This window comes from Fringilla coelebs (genome assembly GCF_963513975.1).
Source record: "Fringilla coelebs genome assembly, chromosome: 4".
In the NCBI taxonomy this organism is placed as follows: domain Eukaryota; kingdom Metazoa; phylum Chordata; class Aves; order Passeriformes; family Fringillidae; genus Fringilla; species Fringilla coelebs.
The window spans coordinates 192,701-213,194 of NC_140032.1; the positions used below are offsets into that span (position 1 = coordinate 192,701).

The 20,494-nt window shown below is 45.4% G+C and overlaps 1 protein-coding gene across 1 annotated transcript in view; it reads left to right on the plus strand.

Annotated features, from left to right (window-relative positions):
• ATRN (attractin) overlaps positions 1-20,494 on the plus strand; it is a 150,020-nt gene that overhangs the window by 107,563 nt on the left and 21,963 nt on the right. Inside the window, exon 26 of the mRNA XM_084204998.1 lies at positions 9,189-9,267. Within this exon, the coding sequence (XP_084061124.1) occupies positions 9,189-9,267 (79 nt within the window). The remainder of the gene's footprint in view (positions 1-9,188; positions 9,268-20,494) is intronic.

The following is a 20,494-nucleotide window of genomic DNA, read 5'->3' on the forward strand; positions in this document are numbered from 1 at the left end:
GCCAGAGTAATAAGAACATGTGGATTTGGGAGAAGACAGTTTACAGGTGTTTTCCAGTTAAGCATTTATAATGTGCTAGAAATTCTTTGATTCTTTTACTACTCCTAAGCTTCTCTCCAGGTATTTTATTTTACAGTCACCATAACTCTCTAATTAACCAGTGGATTAGAACAGTGTGTTTCAATAGTTTTCCCTACACCTCACTGGGTGTAGGGGAAACTATTGAAACATTTGCATTTTTAATGCTCTAGGGCACATTTCATAATTACTGTGGGATCCAAGGCAGACCATAAATAACTAATACCTGAGAGCCCCCTGTGCTGTTAATAAGCAACAGTTGACTGAGAATTTCCTCCCTAAAATAGAGGCAAGGAAAATGCTTTGTGAAAACCTAAAACCAGTTGGTATCATTAACACCAAACTCAAAACCTGGGATATGTATCAATTTCTTAGGTGTAATGGAGACCTAAAGAGATGTTGTTCTGGAAAATAGATGCTTAGAGGCTTTCTGTTTGCACATTTAAGGGTGTTGCTTCATTTTGCTGTTCTGCAGGAAATGCAGAAGTTGCCTAGAGCAGCTGTGGCTGCCCCATCCAGGGAAGTGTCCAAGGCCAGGTTGGATGGGGCTTGGAGCACCCTGGGATAGTGGAAGGTGTCTCTGCCCATGGCAGGGGGCCTGGAACAAGGTGATTTTTAAGATCACTTCCAACCCAAACCATTCTGTGACTCTATGAATTTGGGAAATCTTTCTGAGCTGGAGATGCTGTGGCACATTTCTATATTCTGGAAGCCACTTCCCCCACTTGGTTGTAAGCCCATCCTAACTGGGCTTTTCTGCTGTGCAGCTGGAGGCATCATCTGTGCCTCAAGCTGTGTGGAGCACCTGACAGGGACCTGGGGGATTTTCAGTTTCACTGCTGATATTTGAGATGAATTAGGATAGTGCAGTCCTTGCAGAGAGCTGTGGGCTTACCAAAGCCCAGCACTGCTGAGTTTTGATATCCCAGGCACTGGCTGGGCTGCCTGTGGGATGCACAGGGGCATGGAAAAGCAGGAACCTGGTCATGCATTCAAACAGCACCAGGCAGTGTGGAGCAGGACACAGGACTGGTTTGCATTTCATTTAGGAGCTGGCTCCTGTGATCAGAGGGCTGTGCCTCACATTTAGAGGGGCTTTTGGATTCCTGGAGTTCAGCACCAAGCCAGGCAGGGGGCTGTGTATGACACAGCCTTAATTTGTACACATGAATGTCTTATTTTAAGCTAAGAAAATGTCAGTGGATAAAGGCTGGGTAGAACGGTGAAGTTCTGGGGTCGTTAATATTGCATTATAATCAGAGCCAGAGGAGAAATGATATTCCAACCATTGTTAACCTTTGCAAAGCTAATGAACTGCAAGGAAACTGGGTTTTCGCTTTCTTCCTCTCTGCTTTTCATAACACAGCTCTTTAATTTACAGATTGTACAGCTGTCTTTCAGCACATAGTTTGAGCTATTTTGACAATTTCTAGTGAACATTTTTTATTCATATCTGTGCTTCCTTATCTTCCAAAAAATCTGTCTGCCAGCACACCTATCGCAGCGTGCCTTTAAGTACAGAAGATGTAAAAATATTTGTGGCCTTGTAAGCCCATATTATTGCCCAAAAATCCTTCCCCCTTTTTCTTTCCCCCAATTTCTTTCCCCCTTTTTCTTTCTCTTCCCTTCTTCCATTCTTCCCTTTTCCTTTTCTTCCCTTCAACCTTCAGCCTAGAGAGCACTTGAGAGACTTTATTTGGATCTCTACATCCTTAAAAGGAGTTCAGAGGAAGATGGGGATGGACATTTACGTGGGACCTGTAGTGATGTAACAAAGCATGATGACTTTCAATTGAAAGAGGGGCTATTAAGACTAGATTGGGGAAGAAATTTTTTGTGCTGAGGGTAGTGAGACACTGGAGTAGGCTTCCCAGAGGAGGGGTGGATACCCCATCATTGAAACATTCCACTCCAGGCTGGACAGGGCTCGGAGCAATCTGACCTGGTTGAAGATGTTCCTGCTCACCGCAGAGGGGTTGGACCAGATGACCTTTGAAGGTCTGTCCACACCAAACCATTCCATGATTCTATTCTGTGATCTCATCCTGGGCTTTACAACATGGATTTACCAAATACCTCAGGTGTCTTCTACTGCACTTCTATGCTGGTTCTCACATGCACAGCTCGTTTTGTTTCTTGCCTGCTGTTTGTCTTGTCTTCACTACCTGTCCTTGAAACACCCTTCTAAGGGAGTCCAGTGTCTGCTCCAGTCGAGGGGGAGGTGTTGCTGCCCATGCAGGGTGGTTGAAGCTGGATATGAGGTCCCTCCCAGCCCAAAGCAGTGTGTGATTCCATGATCCAACATGTCCCACTGAAGCCTTGCAATGATTGTTAGAGAAGTGGGTGTTGTTTCACAAATGGAACAAAAGCTGCCAGTTTATTGTTTTCGTGGTGGCACATCAAACCGCACGTGCCCCATTAGGGTCTGAATATCAAATGAAAATGGTGTAGTTTTAGTTTGATACAAATAATTGGACTTGTTCCTCATAAAAACCTGAGCAGGAGAACTGTTTGCTCAGTACAAGACTCAGGCAGATGGTTTTATGTGTTGTATCTTGTTTTCCCTGACTATATGTATTTTCCCAGTGTTTTCATTAAGTGGGAATGGCCTCCTGCAGTAATTCAAATCTGTAGTTATGCTGCAGATATTTTATTTACTCTTGTTGCTTATTAAATAATTTTTTATTGCAGCACAAATGCCATTACTAAATAGGTGCTTAAAATACAGTCTGAGTCCCTTTTTTTTCTTAGAAAAACGAAGAGCTTGGGAATATCTTCACATTATTTCTAACAAAATGAAGGAGATTAACAGTTCAGCATCTGTAACTTCCTTCTTTCCATGTTCTCAGCACTCTCTACTTTATCCTCCATAATCATAGAATAGAATCATAAAATCATTGAGGTTGGAACAGCCCTGAGATCAGCGAGTTCAAACACTCCCCCAGGACTGCCACCACTGCCCCATGTCCCCAAGGGCCACATCCACAGGGCTTTGAAATCCCTTCAGGGCTGGGGACTCCAGCCCTGCCCTTTCTGTGAGGAATATCCCCAGTGCCCACCCTGAGCCCCCCTGAGGCCGTTCCCTCTGCTCCTGTCCCTGTTCCCTGGAGCAGAGTGTCTTGGTTTGGAAAGACAGGTGCCTGCTGAAGGAGACAGGAGCCTCCCCTGAAATGGAGAATGCAAACCCTCCCCACCCCTCCCAATTGCTGTGAATTTTAAATAAGGGGCTCTCAGGCAAAAATGTGGGAGCAGGAAATAACAGTTCTTTAATAGGGAAGGGAAAAAATATAAAATGATAAAATACAACAATGCAATACACCAGAACAACACTGACAGAGTCAGAACTCAGCCTGACACCCTGTGGGTCAGGGTGTTGGTAGCAGTCCAGTTGGAAAAGGGGCTGCAGTGCTCCTGGAGTGTCAGGGGTGGTTCTGTTGGAGCAGGGGAGTCCTGTAGGAAAGGGGTGAATTCTTCCTCCGCAGATCTGTGGAAGCAGAAGCAGCTGCTGTTCCTCTGGGGAGTCCAGTGGAGCAGAGCCGTGCTGGTGTGTCAGAATCTCCAGATTATATCTGGGTAGGAATGCTTGGCTCCTCCCTCTGGGCGGAGCATCTCACAATGGGATGTTATAGTTCTTATCAGTCATGGGGTGACATTCAATAGCCCCTTATCAGCAGATGTCCCCTGTTGATTATGATCACTCAGGAAGAGAGATAAGGAGCATTGCCCACTTGACACCAGACAGCTGCCATACAGATGGCAATAGCACACATCTTGCCTTGCAATCTGGAACACACGTGTCCGACCCCCCCGGCTGTCCCCTCCTGCCAGGAGCTGTGCAGAGCCACAAGGGCCCCCTGAGCCTCCTTTGCTCCAGGCTGAGCCCCTGCCCAGCTCCTCAGGGATTCTCCAGCCCCTGCCCAGCTCCTCAGGGATTCTGCAGCCCCTGCCCAGCTCCCTCAGGAATTCTCATCAGACTTGCTGTCCTGGTTTTGGCTGGGATGGAGTTAATTTCTTCCCAGGAGGTGCTCTGGTGCTGTGATTTGGGTTCAGAGTTAATGTTGATAATAAACTGATGGGTGTTGCTATTTGGGTTTTGCTAAGAAGTTTGTGGCTTTTGTTTTTTCTCTCTTGCTCTGCCAGTGAGGAGTTACTCAAACTGGGAGGGATCATAGCTGGGACAGGTGAGCCCAACTCGCCAAATGGGTATTCCACAGCTCAGAGCACCATGCCCAGTGTGTAAACTGGGGGAGTTACCTGCAGGGGTCTGATCTGGGAAGGGGGGCTGGCACTGGTCAGCAGGTGCTGGGCAGTTTTATTGTGCATCAGCTGTTTGGTTGGTTTCTTTCATTTTTCTTTTTAATATCATTGTTATTATTAGCTATTTATTTTATTTTATTTTCCATTATTAAGCTGTTCTTCTCTCAGCCAACAAATTTTACATCTGATACTCCCCCCCACACCTCCAGAGTGGGGGAGAAGAGAAGGGGGTTGAGTGGCTTTGCAGTGCTTCATTTCCACCTGGTTTAACCCGTGCCCCTGTCCTGCAGCCCCTTCCCTGCCCTCCTCTGCCATAACCAGGGTGGGCTGTGGCTTCTTGACCCTTGTGCCATCTTCAGCAGAAGGATGAGGTCAGGAATCTGGCTTGATGGGCTGCAGGCAGCTGTTTGTCACCAACCACGTGCATGTTATACACTTGTTCCAATTATTTCTAGGATTAATGCATCCAGTACTTTAAAAGGTGTCCTACAGCTCCCTAGCATATTAAAATTTACTTGTAAATAGCACTTAAATAGCTTCTAATTCATCAAAATAACTTGGGCTGTGTTTCTAGTAATCATTGCAGTGCTTTCTGAAATTATTAAGTGACCTGTATATGTTAAAGCACATTAGCAGTGAGGCTGCTGTACATTTTGGTGTTTAAAGCTGCCATTTTTTACAAGCAGTTCTGATGTGGATAAACATTTCATGAGGGTTTAATAATTGGGCCCTAATACACCAGATGGATTTTCTTCTCCCCTCCTGAGAATGCATCACAGTAAAGTGCTGATGGAGTTTTCCAGACATCTAAAAATGAAAGTGTACTTGTTTGAAAAGCTTTAAGGATACCAGGAGTGGAGAGAATATTCTCTCTGTGGAAAAGGAGATTATAGTCCGGAATAAAACCAGACAATGTGTTTAAGTTCAGGTTTTTGTGTCACTGTGGGAATATCCTGTGGTAGCCTGAAGGCTGATCAGCTGAGGTTTCATGTGTGTATTGAGGCCAACTGAGAGAGATTATTTATAACCACATTGCTCATTTATTGTCCTTAAATAATCTAATGAATAATTAAGAATAATTATTAAAGCTATTTGCCAAATGGACTATTGTCCATAAAATTTAAATTTATCTCCTCCCTGCATTGCAATATTTATGCTGTGTAAGCAGAAATTTTTATAACTGTGTGAGCCAATGGAAGCTCTTCTTGGTAGAACCTGGCTGAAATGGAGTCATGTTCAAATTTCCCTGGGATGAAAAACTCTCCAGGGTGTTAGGTGGCTCTTGATGGTTCTTTTTCCTTCCACTCTGGTTCCACACCTGGGTTTGCTAATTTCCTTTTTTTCTTTTGGAAAAATTTAGCTGGTCTCAAACTGGATGTGTCACAGGCTATAGGAAAATGGAAATCCAACAATTGACAGAAATACAGAATAGGTTGGGTTGGAAGGAAACTTAAAATTCACCTTTTTGCACCCCCCTGCCATGGCAGGGACACCTCCCACTGCCCCAGAGTGTCCCCATCCAGCCTGGCCTGGGCACTGCCAGGGATCCAGGGGCAGCCCCAGCTGCTCTGGGCACCCTGTGCCAGGGCTGCCCACCCTGCCAGGGAACAATTCCTAATTCCCAGGATCTCATCCATCCCTGCCCTCTGGCAGTGGAAGCCATTCCCTGGCTCCTGTCCCTTGTCCCCAGTCCCTCTCCAGCTCTCCTGGAGCCCCTTCAGGCCTGGAAGGGGCTCTGAGCTCTGCCTGGAGCCATTTGAGAATGAGGAAGCTGCAGAGGGAAGACTTGGGGGAAGAGTGGATTTCTGGGATGAAGGATGCTCTTGGTAGGCTGTTATTTTTGCAGAAAAAAAAGAGAAGGAGAGAGCAAAGCAAATTCTGTAGTAAGTGTTTATTTTGGAAGTCATTTGTAAGCAGGTGGATATTGATGGCAGAGATGTGTGTGAAACTGTTGAGAGCGCCGGGCAGAGCACAGCTCTGCCCAGGACTCTGCCAGCCTCAGCTCTCACTCCAAATCATTTCCCAACACCTCTCTCTCTGTGCATGCAGCTGCTTCTTTCTGCTGCTTCCATATCTACAAAGTTGCTTTCCAGAGAAAGTTGGAAAAAACCCTTCTACAAAGCTACTGATGCTCACATCAGGTCTTTTAACTTATTTCAGGATGGTTTAGGCTGAGTAAATGCAACAATAGATCTTGACTTTGCTCAACCCCTGGGGCTCTTCCAGCAGGTGATGGACTGCAGCAGGCTCTGCCTTTTATTTCTCCCTGAGTGCTTCCAAGGGAAGTTAGTTCAAGGGGGAAAATATATTTCCTTAGTGATTTTTATGGCTTTTGTGGGTATTTGCTGCCTCCTTGTGACTATACCGAGATGTATGGTGCTGTTCCTTTGAAATACAATGGTACTGTGGTGAGTGTTTTAGGAGAAGTTTTTATTAGTCTTTAATTGTTAATTCCTCTCTGTATTTTCTCAAGAAAGTCTTGGCTGTGGTGCCAGAAATCAGCAGGAAAGAGAAACCAATGAAGGACTCTGGAACATGCAGACTTGTGCAGTGTTGCATTTTGGAAAGGGGATTTAGTAGTAAAGGTGATGCTCATAGTTCTTCACTCTAGCTTTCTTCTCCAAAGGAGTAAATAATATGTAGGGCGACATATTTACAGTGCCACCAAAAATGTGGCATCTGGGGACATGGTTTAGTGGTGGCCTTGGCAGTGCTGAGTCAATAATGGTTGGACTTGATGGTCTTAGAGGTCTTTTCCAACACAGGTTCTGTGATTCTATGAAATCAACTCAAAATAAGAGGTCCAACAGTTTTTTTCATTGCTGAGGTCGCTGCTTTCCTAAAAAGGGGACATCCTTACAGCAGTTCAGCATGTTTTGATGTGTGTCTTCCATTTGCTGTGTGTATTTCTGGAGCTGTCTGATGGACACGTGAGACTGGAGCGTGTTGTTGTGTGAAGGTGGAGACCTCACTGACTTTGTGGCTGAGGGTGGCACAATGCAAGTTCATCTATATGCCTGACCTCCTGAGAAACTCCTCCAGAGAAACTCCTCTGAAATGGGTAATTTAACAGAGGTGCTTGAGATTAATGGCATTTTTGGCACTGCTGGCATTTTCCTCTGCCCTTTGGATTACCATCTTGTTTCCCCAAATAAAGGTGTACTGAGAAGGTAAACACTGATGGGCCCTGGCAGCAGCTCATGTTGCACATAAACTGCATCTGAAATCATAAAATCAGGGAATGGTTTGTGTTGGAAGGGACCTTAAAGTCCATCCAGTCCCATGGGCAGGGACACCTCCCACTGTCCCAGGTGCTCCAGCCCCAGTGTCCAGCCTGGCCTTGGGCACTGCCAGGGATCCAGGGGCAGCCCCAGCTGCTCTGGGCACCCTGTGCCAGGACCATCAAGTCAAACAAGTGCACATTTTTTAATATGATATGCTATATGATAGTGAAGCATATTTCTGTGCATATCTAAGCCTGAAAAATGTAATCCCATTACTGACTGGCTGCCTTTGGGTGTCTGTGCCCCATCTGTGGAGTTTTCATATCACATAGTCCGTAGATGGTGATATGGCAACAAGAACTGTCTCCTCACCTTTTGCATTTCTCAGGAAATGGTTCCTGCTGTCTATCCTGGTGTTTAATTAGAGGCATTTCCAAGTCATAGTATCACAGAATCATTTAGGTTGGAAAAGCCCTCTGAGATCAGCAAGTTCAAGCATTGCCCCATGTCCCCAAGGGCCACATCCCCAGGGCTTTGAAATTCCCCCAGGGAATTCCTCCAGCCCTGCCCTGGGTAGTTCCAAAGCCTGACCACCCTTCTCATGGTGGAATTTTCCCCGTGCCCACCCTGAGGCCGTTCCCTCTCCTCCTGTCCCTGTTCCCTGGAGCAGCCCCCGGCTGTCCCCTCCTGGCTGTCCCCTCCTGGCAGGGTGCAGTGTGAGAACATCCCTACAGTCCCGGGCAGGTTCTCTCTTGGAGAGAAAGCCCTGTGGGAGCATCCAGAGCCCATGGTTACTGTGAATGCTGCAGCTGAGCGTGTAAGTCACCTGTTCTGATGAATCTTCCTTCCATGGAACCTTTCCTTTAGCCTGTCTTTCACGCTGGAAGGTGGGGAGGCTTTGGAGATGTTTTCTGTAACCCATCAGTGCAGTCCTTGAGGAAGGAGGCTTCCATTTGGGCTCAGATTTTAATCTTAGTTTGTGTGCCTTGAAGTTGCTCATTACGTATTTAATGTGATAAGATCGTATCTGTCAATACAGTTGGTTATTATTGTAATTATGATTATTATTACTACTACTCCTTTTTATTATATCTGCTTCCCTGCATTTTCCCTAGAAATTGATATATTCATTCATCCTTTTCCCCTCCTCTTTTGATGAAGAAAACCAATACAGATTTGGGGAAATTAAGAAATGCCTGTAGCTCTGCAACAGCCTGCCTGCTCTACGCTATATCTTATTTTTGTAATTTAGAAAGGAAATAATAATCAATTTTCTCTACTTCTTTCAAGGTTTTTCTTTTTGGGGATTGGTTATCCTCTCACTTAAAACATCACCAGAGATAGGCAATAATGACTTTTTAAATCTGATTAAATCTTTTCAGCCTTACTGTCATTTAAGGAAGTCAGATAAGGAACTTTGAAACAACAATATAAATAATAAAAATAAGTGTGTTGTTCCTCACTGGGTATCAGAAGTACCGAACTGTGCTGGATTATCTTTCTTCAGTGTACCTCTAATGTATGAACTTTTCATTTAACTTTGCATTTCCTAGAGTTTTTCAGCTGCCAGTGTGTTATGAGCAAGAGCAATAAAATATTATTTTCTGTTTTTTTTCCTTTCCTTTCCAGTTGTTTCCTGTCATTGCTCCTGGTGGCAGCCGTGGTTTGGAAAATTAAACAAAGTTGCTGGGCATCACGACGGCGAGAGGTGAGAGGGATTAAGTGTTGTTCCTTAAATGACTTTGTAATAGTTGTTCTCTCTAGATGCATATTTATTCACATATGCATCACATTAACCTTAAATTGAAGGCTAAGCTAATTCAGTTAATGCTGCTATTTAGGCCTTTAGCTTATTTTTGATTACAGTTTCAGTAACAAATTATGTTATTTTAGTATCCTGATGCTGCACTTTCTGTGAAGCACCAAAAAAATAGGGGTGAATATCCTGAATTCCCAGAACTTCTATTTCTAGACAGCATAAGTACCAAACCACATATAAACTAGGAGATTCTTTATATCTGCTTCAAAATAGGAAATTGAAAATACAAACATTAGCTCTTGTGTAATACATTAAAAAAAGAAGTCAAAGCCCCATTTTCAAATTAAATCTTATTCAGATATTTTGGGTGGTTGGTTTTTTTCCCCTGGACCATTAGGGGCATAATAAAAAGGCAGGGAAGCCACCCAGTAGCTTACTCCTTAAAAATGTGAATTTTAGAGCCAAAGTGTTTTCCTCTTCACCTACCCGTGGTCCAAATGAGCTTCACAACTTTTTGTGTTTGCATCATGTAAGTAACTTAGTGCTTTACACCCCCAAAATCTAGTTCCTCCTTGTTTATCCCTGATTTATTTTTGTTCACTACCTTCCTTTCTTGCTTCTCAATGGAACCTGATCTCCTGTTCCGCTCAAAGCACTCAGGGTGACCCAGGTGAGGTGGCCAATTGCTGAGGCACGAAGAACGTGTCCTCGGTCCCCATTTTTAGCACCAATGCCCACATACACCAGTAGTGTTTGTAGGGAAGTCCTGGGTGCCACAAGCAGGACACACCCATCAGGTTTCCTTGTTGTGCTGGGTGCTAGGAGCATGGAACATGCAGGTATCACAGGTTGGGCTGGGCTGCACCTGGAATTATTTTTAGGAGCTTTGTCTGTGTTAATCTGTTTATTTCTGTGCAAAATGAGAGAAGCTAGCCATCATTTGAGTGAGTCCATGTGCACTTTCTGAATACAGTTGTCTCTGTGTCATCACCTGAGGCCAGGTTCCCTAAGGAATGGGGCGTGTTTCTCCCCTGCTTTGGGATTTGCAGGTGAGATCTGCCTATTCCTCTAGGTTTTCCTCCCAGCTGTCCTGCTGGGATGAAGCTCTTGGCAGCTGCAGACCTCCTGTGTCACTGTTGTGTTCAAGAGTGGTTTGTTCCCATGTAGGAGTTGATCGAGAGGATTTGGGGGATTGATTTTTACGGTGTTGGAATTCTTTGCAAGTCCCTGTTTCCTGCGTGTCTTCAGAAATCTGTAGCTGGTTGGACTTTGCAGTGCAGTGGTGTGAATAATATGAATTTATTCCATATGAGGAGCTCCTCTCTGGTAATAAAGCAGGATGATGTCTGATAACTCTTCTCCTCTTCTTTCTCTTTCTGCTTCAGATGTTTCTGCTCTTACTGGTGAACTCACTGCAGAATATAATCATGGCTTTTCAAACAGATAACCCTTAATCTTGGAAATAATGGAAGTCTTTGAGGTTTTCTGTATTCTCTGAAGGTAGATAAATTTTTACTAGGGCAGCTGGTTTTTTCCTGCTTGCTTTCTTGGCAAGAAACTAAGCTGGAGTTAGCATAACATCCCCTGTGACTCATGGGGTTAAATGTTATCTAGGAATGTATAAAGAATATAGACCCAGACGTTAATACTGTGCTTTGGAGTTAAAGCATTTGAGTGCTGGCCTAAGTGAGAAATGTCTCTATAAATTAAGTTACAGTCTGATACAGCCTGTTTTAAGGAAAAAAAAAAACAGCCCTGGAATACTGGCATCATATTGGCATGTTTCAGTCTAAATTCAATCTACATGTGTGGCTGTTTGACAGGCAGTTCATCAGGGTGGTGTTTTCCAGGCACATTCCTGTCTTTTTCTGTTATTTATCATGCTCTCTCTTTTTATCTAGTGACTCTGTCTTGTAATTAATGGATCTCTGCTGTTCCATTCATTTTAAGTTAAAAATACTTGGAAATCTTGAGAAAACAGTTTAAAATCTTTGTTGTGCCATAATTACATATATTAATACACTTTCTCCAGAAGCAAAAGTCCACCCAAGAATTTGTTATCTAAGATTATTTTATAGCTTGAAGGTGGAGGGTTATTTTACTGATTCTTGATAAACCCAAGCAAAGGTCTCTTTAGTAGTTTTAAATAATGATCAGTGCCCATCCCTGGCAGTGTCCCAGGCCAGGCTGGACAGGGCTTGGAGCACCCTGGGATAGTGGAAGGTGTCCCTGCCCACGGCAGGGGTTGGAACTAGAAGATTTTCAAGGTCCCTTCCAACCCAAAGTGTTCCATCATTCTCCAAACTGCTGCTGCCCTGAAGGAAGATCTTTCTCTGGTTTGGGCTGTGTTTTTAGCAGTAGTCAAGTTACAGTCACCCTTTCTCATGTCTGTAGTAACTCTGTAGTAACTTTCCATGCGTGTAGTAACTCTGTGCTTGTTCTCTGACTGTAGCCCAGAGGCCAGTAAGATATGATGCAATGTGCAGGGAATTCCCAGCTGTCCATCCATCCCTTCTGCTTCCAGCAGGAGCACTGCAAGTGCCCAAATCCTTGTGGCAGTGCTGAGTGAAAAGCTGATGGCTGAGGCTTATTCTGAGATATGTGCAGGGCAGGAAAGGAGTGTGTTGACAGGTTTAGTGGTCAAAATTACACAGCCAGGATTGCTTGGGAAATGTGCTGGGAGAAGGCAGACAGCTGTGCTTGATGTGGCTGGGAAATGGAACACAGCAGCATCATCTGGTTGAAACCAAGTTTGCTTTGTTCCTTATGGAGAAGGCAGCATGCTACAAATCCAAAGTCTCCATCAGGATCTTGTAGAACACACAAGATTCTCCTGACTTTTCCTTTTCTGTATTTCAGCTAAACCTCTCTGCCCAGCTGCTTGCAGGTGTCTGTCAGTGCTTCTCAGCCTCCAGGGTCTGTGGGGTTGGCAGACACAGCATAGCCCATGAGGACTTGTAGGAAAATGAGTCTGGAACACTGAGCTGAAGTTCAGGCCTTGCAAAGAGTAAAACTTGACCTGCAGTAAAAATGGGAATGATTTGTGTCATATCAGGCATTCAGGAGATAGAATTGTAAACTGTGTGTTTATTCCCTTGCCGTTGAGCCCCATGTTTGAGTATCTTCAGACATCTTAAAAAGGAAAAATAGAAATAAAGGGCAGCTTTTATTGGAGGCTTAGAGTGAGGTGAATGACATTAGGAAATATGGATAGGAAACGTCTCTGTCTTGTCTGTAGAAAATGACATGTTAAAGGAATCACAGTGGTAATAGAGAATAATACACAAAGTATGAGCATGATGTTAGAATTTCAATATGCTCATCTGCTTGTCAGGAATTTTCTGTCCTATTGTTCTGTTTTTGCATCTAAGTCCTCTTCACCCTCATTCTTCTTTGTTTCCTTCACTGGGAGCAAGGAATAGCTCCCTCCCCACAAAGGGAGTCTGGCTGACCCAGGGTGGGGAGGGTCAGCTGGATCACTCCCTGTGCCTCTTCTGAATGTGGGGGGAATATCAATAGCAACCACCTACAGGGATAATTAAATTTGGGTGTCTAGAGCTCCATTTCACCCTTAACACAATGATCTGTAGTTTGCCTCATTTCTTGCCAAGGCTATATAAGACTGAATATTTGTACTCTGCAAGTCACCCAATTATTCAGGAGGGGGTTTGTGTATTGATTCACTGCAGGAATTATCCTTCTCTGTCTCGACCTCGTTGCTGAAACCTTTTTCCCTCCCTCATATTCAGAGCTTAGTTGTGCTTCTATTTCCACTGGCATCCTCTGCTGTAGCATCCCTGCACACAATGCCACGTAGGCAAGCAAATCCCTGTGTTTTTTATAGCAAAGATGTTCCAAGGGATCTGTGCTGTGTGTTATTTATTGCCCTGCCTGCCTTTTCTTCCCCTTCCTGCTCTCATCCCTTACTATTTTATTCATCTCTTAGATCTTCTCTCTTAGAATGTGATTAAGGGCATTCTTGGTCAAAGAAAAAGCTTTAGATTTGGAATATTTTCAACTGACTGTAATTCAGGGTCTTCGTCATTGTTTAGAGTCTTCCGTGGTGTTTTGGACCAGGATCTGCTCCAAAGGATTTGGTATCAAACTTATGAAGAAATATTAAAAGGTCTGCTAACAAATTTCTCTAGATTTGGGCAGTCCCAGTGCTTTGGAGGGTTTACTGGTGTATTCTCCAAGCTCCCAGCAGTTATTTGCCACATAGATCTTCTTGTTCTGTAGCACTGACAGCATTGTTTGGTGTCTGTCAGCTAAAAGAAAATATTAACCTTGGGTTTGGGGTAGTTTGTAGGGAAAAGAAGAACTGGGGGAGTGAGAAATCACAGCCAACAGGTGACTGAGGAGGTCAAGTCACATGGTGATCACAATAATTTCTGTCATTACAGTGGGAAACATGAACCTGGGTATCTTTTTTTTATGCAGTGCAGGTGGGTTTACTTCCCAGAATAGCTGTTCCCAGGACAATAGACTGAAGTGGTGGTGGCTGTGGTGTTTTAAAAGCTGTATGTAAATTTCCATTTCCTGCATTTAGGAGAAGTAAAATAAGAACTCAGTGTTACTCTTAGGTGTTACCAGTTATTGGAGTACTGTGTCCACACTACTCTCAGCAATGTTTTGGGTGTTGCAGATGGTGGAGAACAACACTGCAAGGTTAATTTGTTATCTGGAAGATAAGAAAGAGTTTAAAGCATCACAAATTCCTCATTTTCTCCAAGGAAAAACATATTGCGGTTTGGTGATGCAAATCAGTGGCCGTGGAAAGGAATCATATGGGGAATGGATTTGTAGAGAATTTTTAAATTTTGATAGAAGGTTTATATAGAATCATAGAAGATTCGTGATGGGATGAGGATCTTCTAAAGGATCAGCCAAAAGTTTAAACTGTATGTCCCTGCCCATGGCAGGGGATTGGAGCTAGGTGAACTTTAGATCCTTTCCAAACCAAACTAGTCTGTAACACCCAATGTCTGCAATGTCTTTTGGAGGTAAAAAAGTCAAAAACTGTTCTGTTTTTCTTCTGGTTTTGATGGTGAGAGTGGCAATGCCAATAATTTCTATTTTTAGAAACATGGCTCTCAGGATCAGTGCTTTTAGAAGGACCTTTTCTAGGTCAAGCGCATGGTGCAATTCAATGACTCGTGCTAGGCAGGAGGTCAGATCAAATAATCGTAACTTTCCACCCTCCCTAAATTTAAAATCCATGAATGGGAACCAGCTCATAGTGCCAGGAGGCTTTTTCCAAAATACACTGTGTGCTCTGCAGTCACCCATGTGGCTTTGGTCACCAACTGAAGGAAATTGCAGCAGAAATAAGAGATGCCCTGAAGAAGAAAAACATCCCAAAATATTAGTGCTGACAAGAGATTCCGCCTAGGGGGGGAATTGATGGTCTGCTTTTGTTTGAACATGCTCCTGTCACTTCTGTGCCCAGTGCAGCTCCTCTGGGGGGACTTGCAGATGGCCAGTTCCAGCTGACCAGCTGGATCCCCAGCCTCTCTGTGTAGGACACCATCCGATGGGGCTGGCAGCCACAGACCACAGAGCTCTTGTGACAGAGTCCTCAGGGGAGTTGGTGCTAGAGAATTCAGTTGGTTTTATATCCTACAGAAGAGCTGGTGGAGCTTGAGCAAAGATGAAGCTGGAGTATCAAGTTAGGTGAAGCTGGAGTATCGTGGTTGGGATACCAGCCCATTGGATCAAACCTTCTGTTTGGCCGGGGCTGGGACTGGATGGGCTTCTAGGTCCCTTCCAACCTAAACCACCCCATGATTTTATGATTCAATCAGGTCCAGCTCTAGGAGAGTTCAACTTTATTTTAAAAAAGCCCACTACTGGTGTACTGAAGCTGTTCTCATTTCAGATTCCAAGCTCTCTTTCTGATGGTAGGCATCAGCTACCATCCCAGGTATCTAATTTCGTTATTTGGAAAAATCAGGGACAGATTGTGTAATTATTTCAGAAGAGCTCCACTCAGTCAAAGCTTCATTGTGCTATTGTGTAATTATCAGGTATTGGTGTATATTTTAGTCTGCATGGAATAGATCCTTCTGGTCTTTTAAAAATTATCTCATTCTTCTTATTAAAGGTCAGGATTTCTATGCCCTCCTACTGGGCATGATTATGATGAATAACTTGCTTATCTTAATCGGCCCTGAATTAAATATCTTCTGTCATTTCAGCATGAGGCAACTTCCCAGCAGCTTTGCTTTCTGGTTTGTTATAGTGTGGAAGTGTGGAAATGCCTGTTGAGAAGGATTTGAACATTAATTCTCTCCTCCTCTCTCTTTCAACATAGCCTCCAAAGTCAGTTACAAAACTAATTAGCTAACATTAATATGTGCACTGCTCTAGGGGCTTAAAAACTTAATTTTCAGTGATGATGAAAGCATCAGAGAAAATTGTTTATTTGTTGACTTTTATGGTAGTTAGTGTAATTGTAGTTAAATACTTTAAATCACTTAGTTCTGAGACATTTGTGGCTCATCTTCATGGAATATTTATGGCTTGTATGTTTATTTTTTGCTGATGCCAGTTTTTGTTTTGGAAGGTAACTCCCTTTCCCCGAAGGTCGCCAAGTTATGATGACATAAAGCAAATGTTCCTACAGCAGGATCTACATGTTACTTCCAAGTAATGTACAGTGATTCTCCTATGGAGCCCGGCTGGGAGAGCTGGGAATGCTCCCCTGGAGAAGGGAAGGCTCCAGGCAGAGCTCAGAGCCCCTGGCAGGGCCTGGAGGGGCTCCAGGAGAGCTGGAGAGGGACTGGGGACAAGGGACAGAGGGACAGGAGCCAGGGAATGGCTGCCACTGCCGAAAGGCAGGGCTGGATGGGATCTTGGGAATTGGGAATTGTTCCCTGAGGGGGGGGCAGGCCCTGGCACAGGGTGCCCAGAGCAGCTGGGGCTGCTGCAGGCTGGTGACAGTCAGTGTGGGAAGGGGACACCACGTTCCCAAGGACCTACAGAGGAGGCTCCAGCCCTGGTGGCAGTGGCAGCTTGATGGATCTGAATGTCTGCAGAGCCAGCTCCAGCAGGCCCCATGGAATCATGGAGTGGTTTAGGTTGGAAGAGACCATAAAGACCATCTAAACCCACCCCTGCCATGGCAGGGACACCTCCCCCTGTCCCAGCTGCTCCAGCCCCAGTGTCCAGCCTGGCCTGGGGCACTGCCAGGGATCCAGGGGCAGCCACAGCTGCTCTGGGCAACCTCTCCCAGTACTTCACTATTGTCCTCCTTGAGTTCCTACTCTTTTTCTTCCTGGTGTGTTTTCCTTCTTAAAAAAAAAAAAAAAAAAGAGACAAATTGCTCATGTAGATACTGGAGTTCCTTACAAGTTCTAGATCACTGTTTTGATAAGCTTGTTTTTAAGGCCGTTCTTTATAAGCAACAAATAAAATCCAGGATATGTGACTTTCTTCTGGAAAATTCATTATTATTTCATGTCTGAAAATACCAGAGCCCCATCTCCAAAGCTGCTGTGGCCCTGTGCTCAGGCAGCAGTCTCTGCAGGGGCAGTTGGTGAGATGGATGTAAGCAGGATGGTTATATGGAGCCTCATGGCTGCTTTATGCTGGGAATAAAATGTCCAGGCTTTTCCTGTCAGGAAACACAGCATAGGTTATATTAGTCAATTAACCTGGTAACCTGAATAGCTGTTTGTCTTCTCTGAGGGAGCCTGCACTACTGCCTGGCAAGGCTTTCCTCACTTTCTTGGGAGGTTTTTCTCCCATCAGTAACACACTCTTCATTTTAGATTGTCCATTACTCAATGGGTGTGAATTAAAAATATTCCTGGTAGGAATCACTTTATTTGAAGGGTTCCAGGCTGGGTTGGACTGGGCTTGGAGCAGCCTGTTCTAGTGGAAGGTTGTCCTGGTTTAGGGCAAATTTTGGAGAAAACCTCCAAAGGTTTCTTCTAGAAAGGAAATTCAAGCAGCCCCTCCCTGAGCTGGTTTGGGGGAAGATTTCCATGGAGAAAAGTGGAAAACTCTGTTTATTTAACAGGCAAAGCATTTACCAGCACAAAAAATAAACAATATTAAACAATAGCACCTCTCACCATTCTGCAGAGATGACACACTCAGAAGGTCCCTCCTTGGGCTGCAGTTCAGCTCACTCAGTCCCTTATCAGTCCCTTATCAGTCCCTGGGGTGCTGGAAATGCTGCTGCCCAGGCTCTGCCCGCTGGGGCACAGGTGAGAGCTGCCAGTGCTCTGCTGGGTGTTCGGTCCAGAGCAGCTTTAAACAGCTCCAAAGAAAGAGTAAAACCACAGTCCAGGCAACTTCTGTGCCTCAGGTAGCTAAAAACTAACTAAAGGCAAAGGAGAGCTCTGTCCCGCTGTCTGTCCCTCTGCAGACAACCCAATCCAGGAGCAGGAATGTGGAGGAGTGAGTGCAGTGCCTGCAAACAAACTGCTGCTTCTTCTCTCCCCCTTCGGTCTCAGAACCAGCCTGAAAGGTGCAGAACTTATTTCTGGGCTAAACAGACCAGTGGGGATGCAAGCACCATAAAGTCACCCTGGGAGAAAGGTGGAACATAGCAGGGGGTGGAACAAGATGGTCTCTAAGGTGCCTTCTAACCCAAACCATTCCAAAAGTCTGTGATTTGGAAAAAAATCACACTCAATGCAAATGAAAGGTGTGCACATTCTCACAGTTTGCAGTTATATAAATATTAAAGGCCAGAGGTGTATTCCTGGATAGGCTTTTTGAAGTGATTTCTTTGTAAAGCTGTCAAACACTTTGCCTTTAAAATCTTCTTTGGGCCTAAGTGATTTAGAATATTCCCAGGTTGTCCTATTAATTGTGTCATCTGGAAAACCAGGGTTTGCTTGAAAGAGTATTGAGGTTCATTATTTGAAATCTCAGAAAGCCCATCTTTAGGAATGAGGGAAAGGCAGGTTCTGGAGTATCTAGATGTTAACTGCTGCTGACTTATAAAGCCATGCTCAGCCTCTTGACTGGAGAAAAACCACATTTTCTCCCTTACAGTATCATAAAATCTTTTAATTAAAATTGTGACACACCAGAGAAATATTGAGGGATTGATATGTGTCTGGGTTAAACAGGCATGGTGCACGCCTTGGGGTAAACCATGACATTAAAGTTATAGAACAATTATTTCTTAAATTAGTTCTTAATTTTTAGGGGGAACTTTGTAGCATGACTTGTGCTACACCAGAAGCTGATGCAAGGAAAAGGATGTTCCCTGAGGTATTTGCTGCTTTGGTTGCATCCTGGACCTCTGATTTCATCTGGTTTGGGCATTTTTATGCTTAGGTGAGAGCCCACCTGCAGAGCTGCCCCAGCCCTGGGCTGATGCCACAGGAAAGGTGGGAATTGTGTCCCTGTGCCCCTCCCTCAGGTGAGAGCCCACCTGCAGAGCTGCCCCAGCCCTGGGGCCAACAGCAGGAGGACGTGGAGCTGCTGGAGAGAGCCCAGAGGAGGCCCCGGAGCTGCTGCAGGGCTGGAGCCCCTCTGCTCTGGAGCCAGGCTGGGAGAGCTGGGAATGCTGCCCTGGAGAAGGGAAGGCTCCAGGCAGAGCTCAGAGCCCCTGGCAGGGCCTGGAGGGGCTCCAGGAGAGCTGGAGAGGGACTGGGGACAAGGGACAGAGGGACAGGAGCCAGGGAATGGCTCCCACTGCCAGAGGGCAGGGCTGGATGGGATCTTGGGAATTGGGAATTGTTCCCTGGCAGGGTGGGCAGGCCCTGGCACAGGGTGCCCAGAGGGGCTGTCTTTCCCATCCCTGAAGTCGTTCAGGGCCAGCCTGGACAGGGCTTGGAGCAGCCTGGGACAGTGGGAGGTGTCTCTGTCTTTGGCAGGGACAGGGGGTAGAACTGGATAATCTTTGGGATGCCTTCCATTCCAAACCATCCTGTGATTCTATATTCTCAAAACTACATTTGACTTCAGTAGGAGTCATGTTGCCAAATTGCACATTTTCTTTAGTAAAATAACTTCCTTTGAAGAACTAATAGCTTTTAGTTCGTCAGTCTCTTGGACATCTTCATCAGGACAGCTTGTTCATTGATTTTATAGCCATTAAACAAAGCACTTTGCAATAGCTGAAGGGGACAATTACAGGAACAACAACCCAGCAATCTGTTTCACACTTGCTTTCGTCTGCAATCTGCTGGTGTGCTTTAAATACCCGAGCACTCCTCGTGTCCTTTTTCCCAAGTGTGACTTACACACAAGTTTGCTTACGAACCCTCCATTTGTGTGGATTTGTTGGGTTTTTGCTTCGTGACAGTATCTACAATCTGCTCAAAATGCCTTTTTCCCCCCCTTTCTTTTTTTCTTTCAAAAATTAAGGAAAACTTTACCATATGCCTTTTATGGCAGTACAGTTTTCCAGTTTTCTTTAGTTAGACTGAGAGCCATAGAAGCTCATACACCCCCCCCCCACCTTATCTACACTGACCTCATCGTGCCTTGCCTGCACCCCCAAGTCACAGAGACAGTCCTCTGCAGTGAAAGTGTCTCAAAATTATAGATGATTTGGCAAAACAAAGACCATGGGAGGTTCCAGAGGGTGGCAATGAGTGGCAGAGGGTCTAGTTGGGGGCCTGTCTGCAGTGGTGTCCCCCAAGGCTCTGTAGTGGGCCCAGTGTTGTTTGGTCCGTCCGTGTTTTGGGTGAGGGCTGGGTGGCTCCTGGGCAGTTCCCAGGGACACAGAGGTGGCAGGAGGGATCTGTGCTGCCCTTCAGATGGACCTTGACAGCTGGGAGAGCTGGGCAGAGAGGAACCTGCTGCAATTCCACAGGGACACATGCAGGGTCCTGCACCTGGGGAGGAGCAGCCAGCAGGTCCTGGTGGACAGCCAGCTGTCCCTGGGGGCCAAGGAGCCACTGGGACCCTGGGGGCAGCAGGAAGAGCAGTGCCAGCAGGGCAGGGGGATCCTGCCCCTGTGCCCAGCCCTGGAGGCACCTCTGGAGTGCTGTGTCCAGCTCTGGATCCTCAGCACAGAGGGAGGACGTGGATGTCCTGGAGCAGGGCCAGCAGAGGCTGCGCAGCCAAGCAAGGGCCTGGAGCATCCCTGTGCCCAGGAGAGGATCCCCAGTGAGAGGGACTCAGCCCTGGGTGTCCCCAGGTGTCCCTGGGTGTCCCAGGGTATCCCTGGGTGTCCCCAGGTGTCCCTGGGCGTCCCAGGGTATCC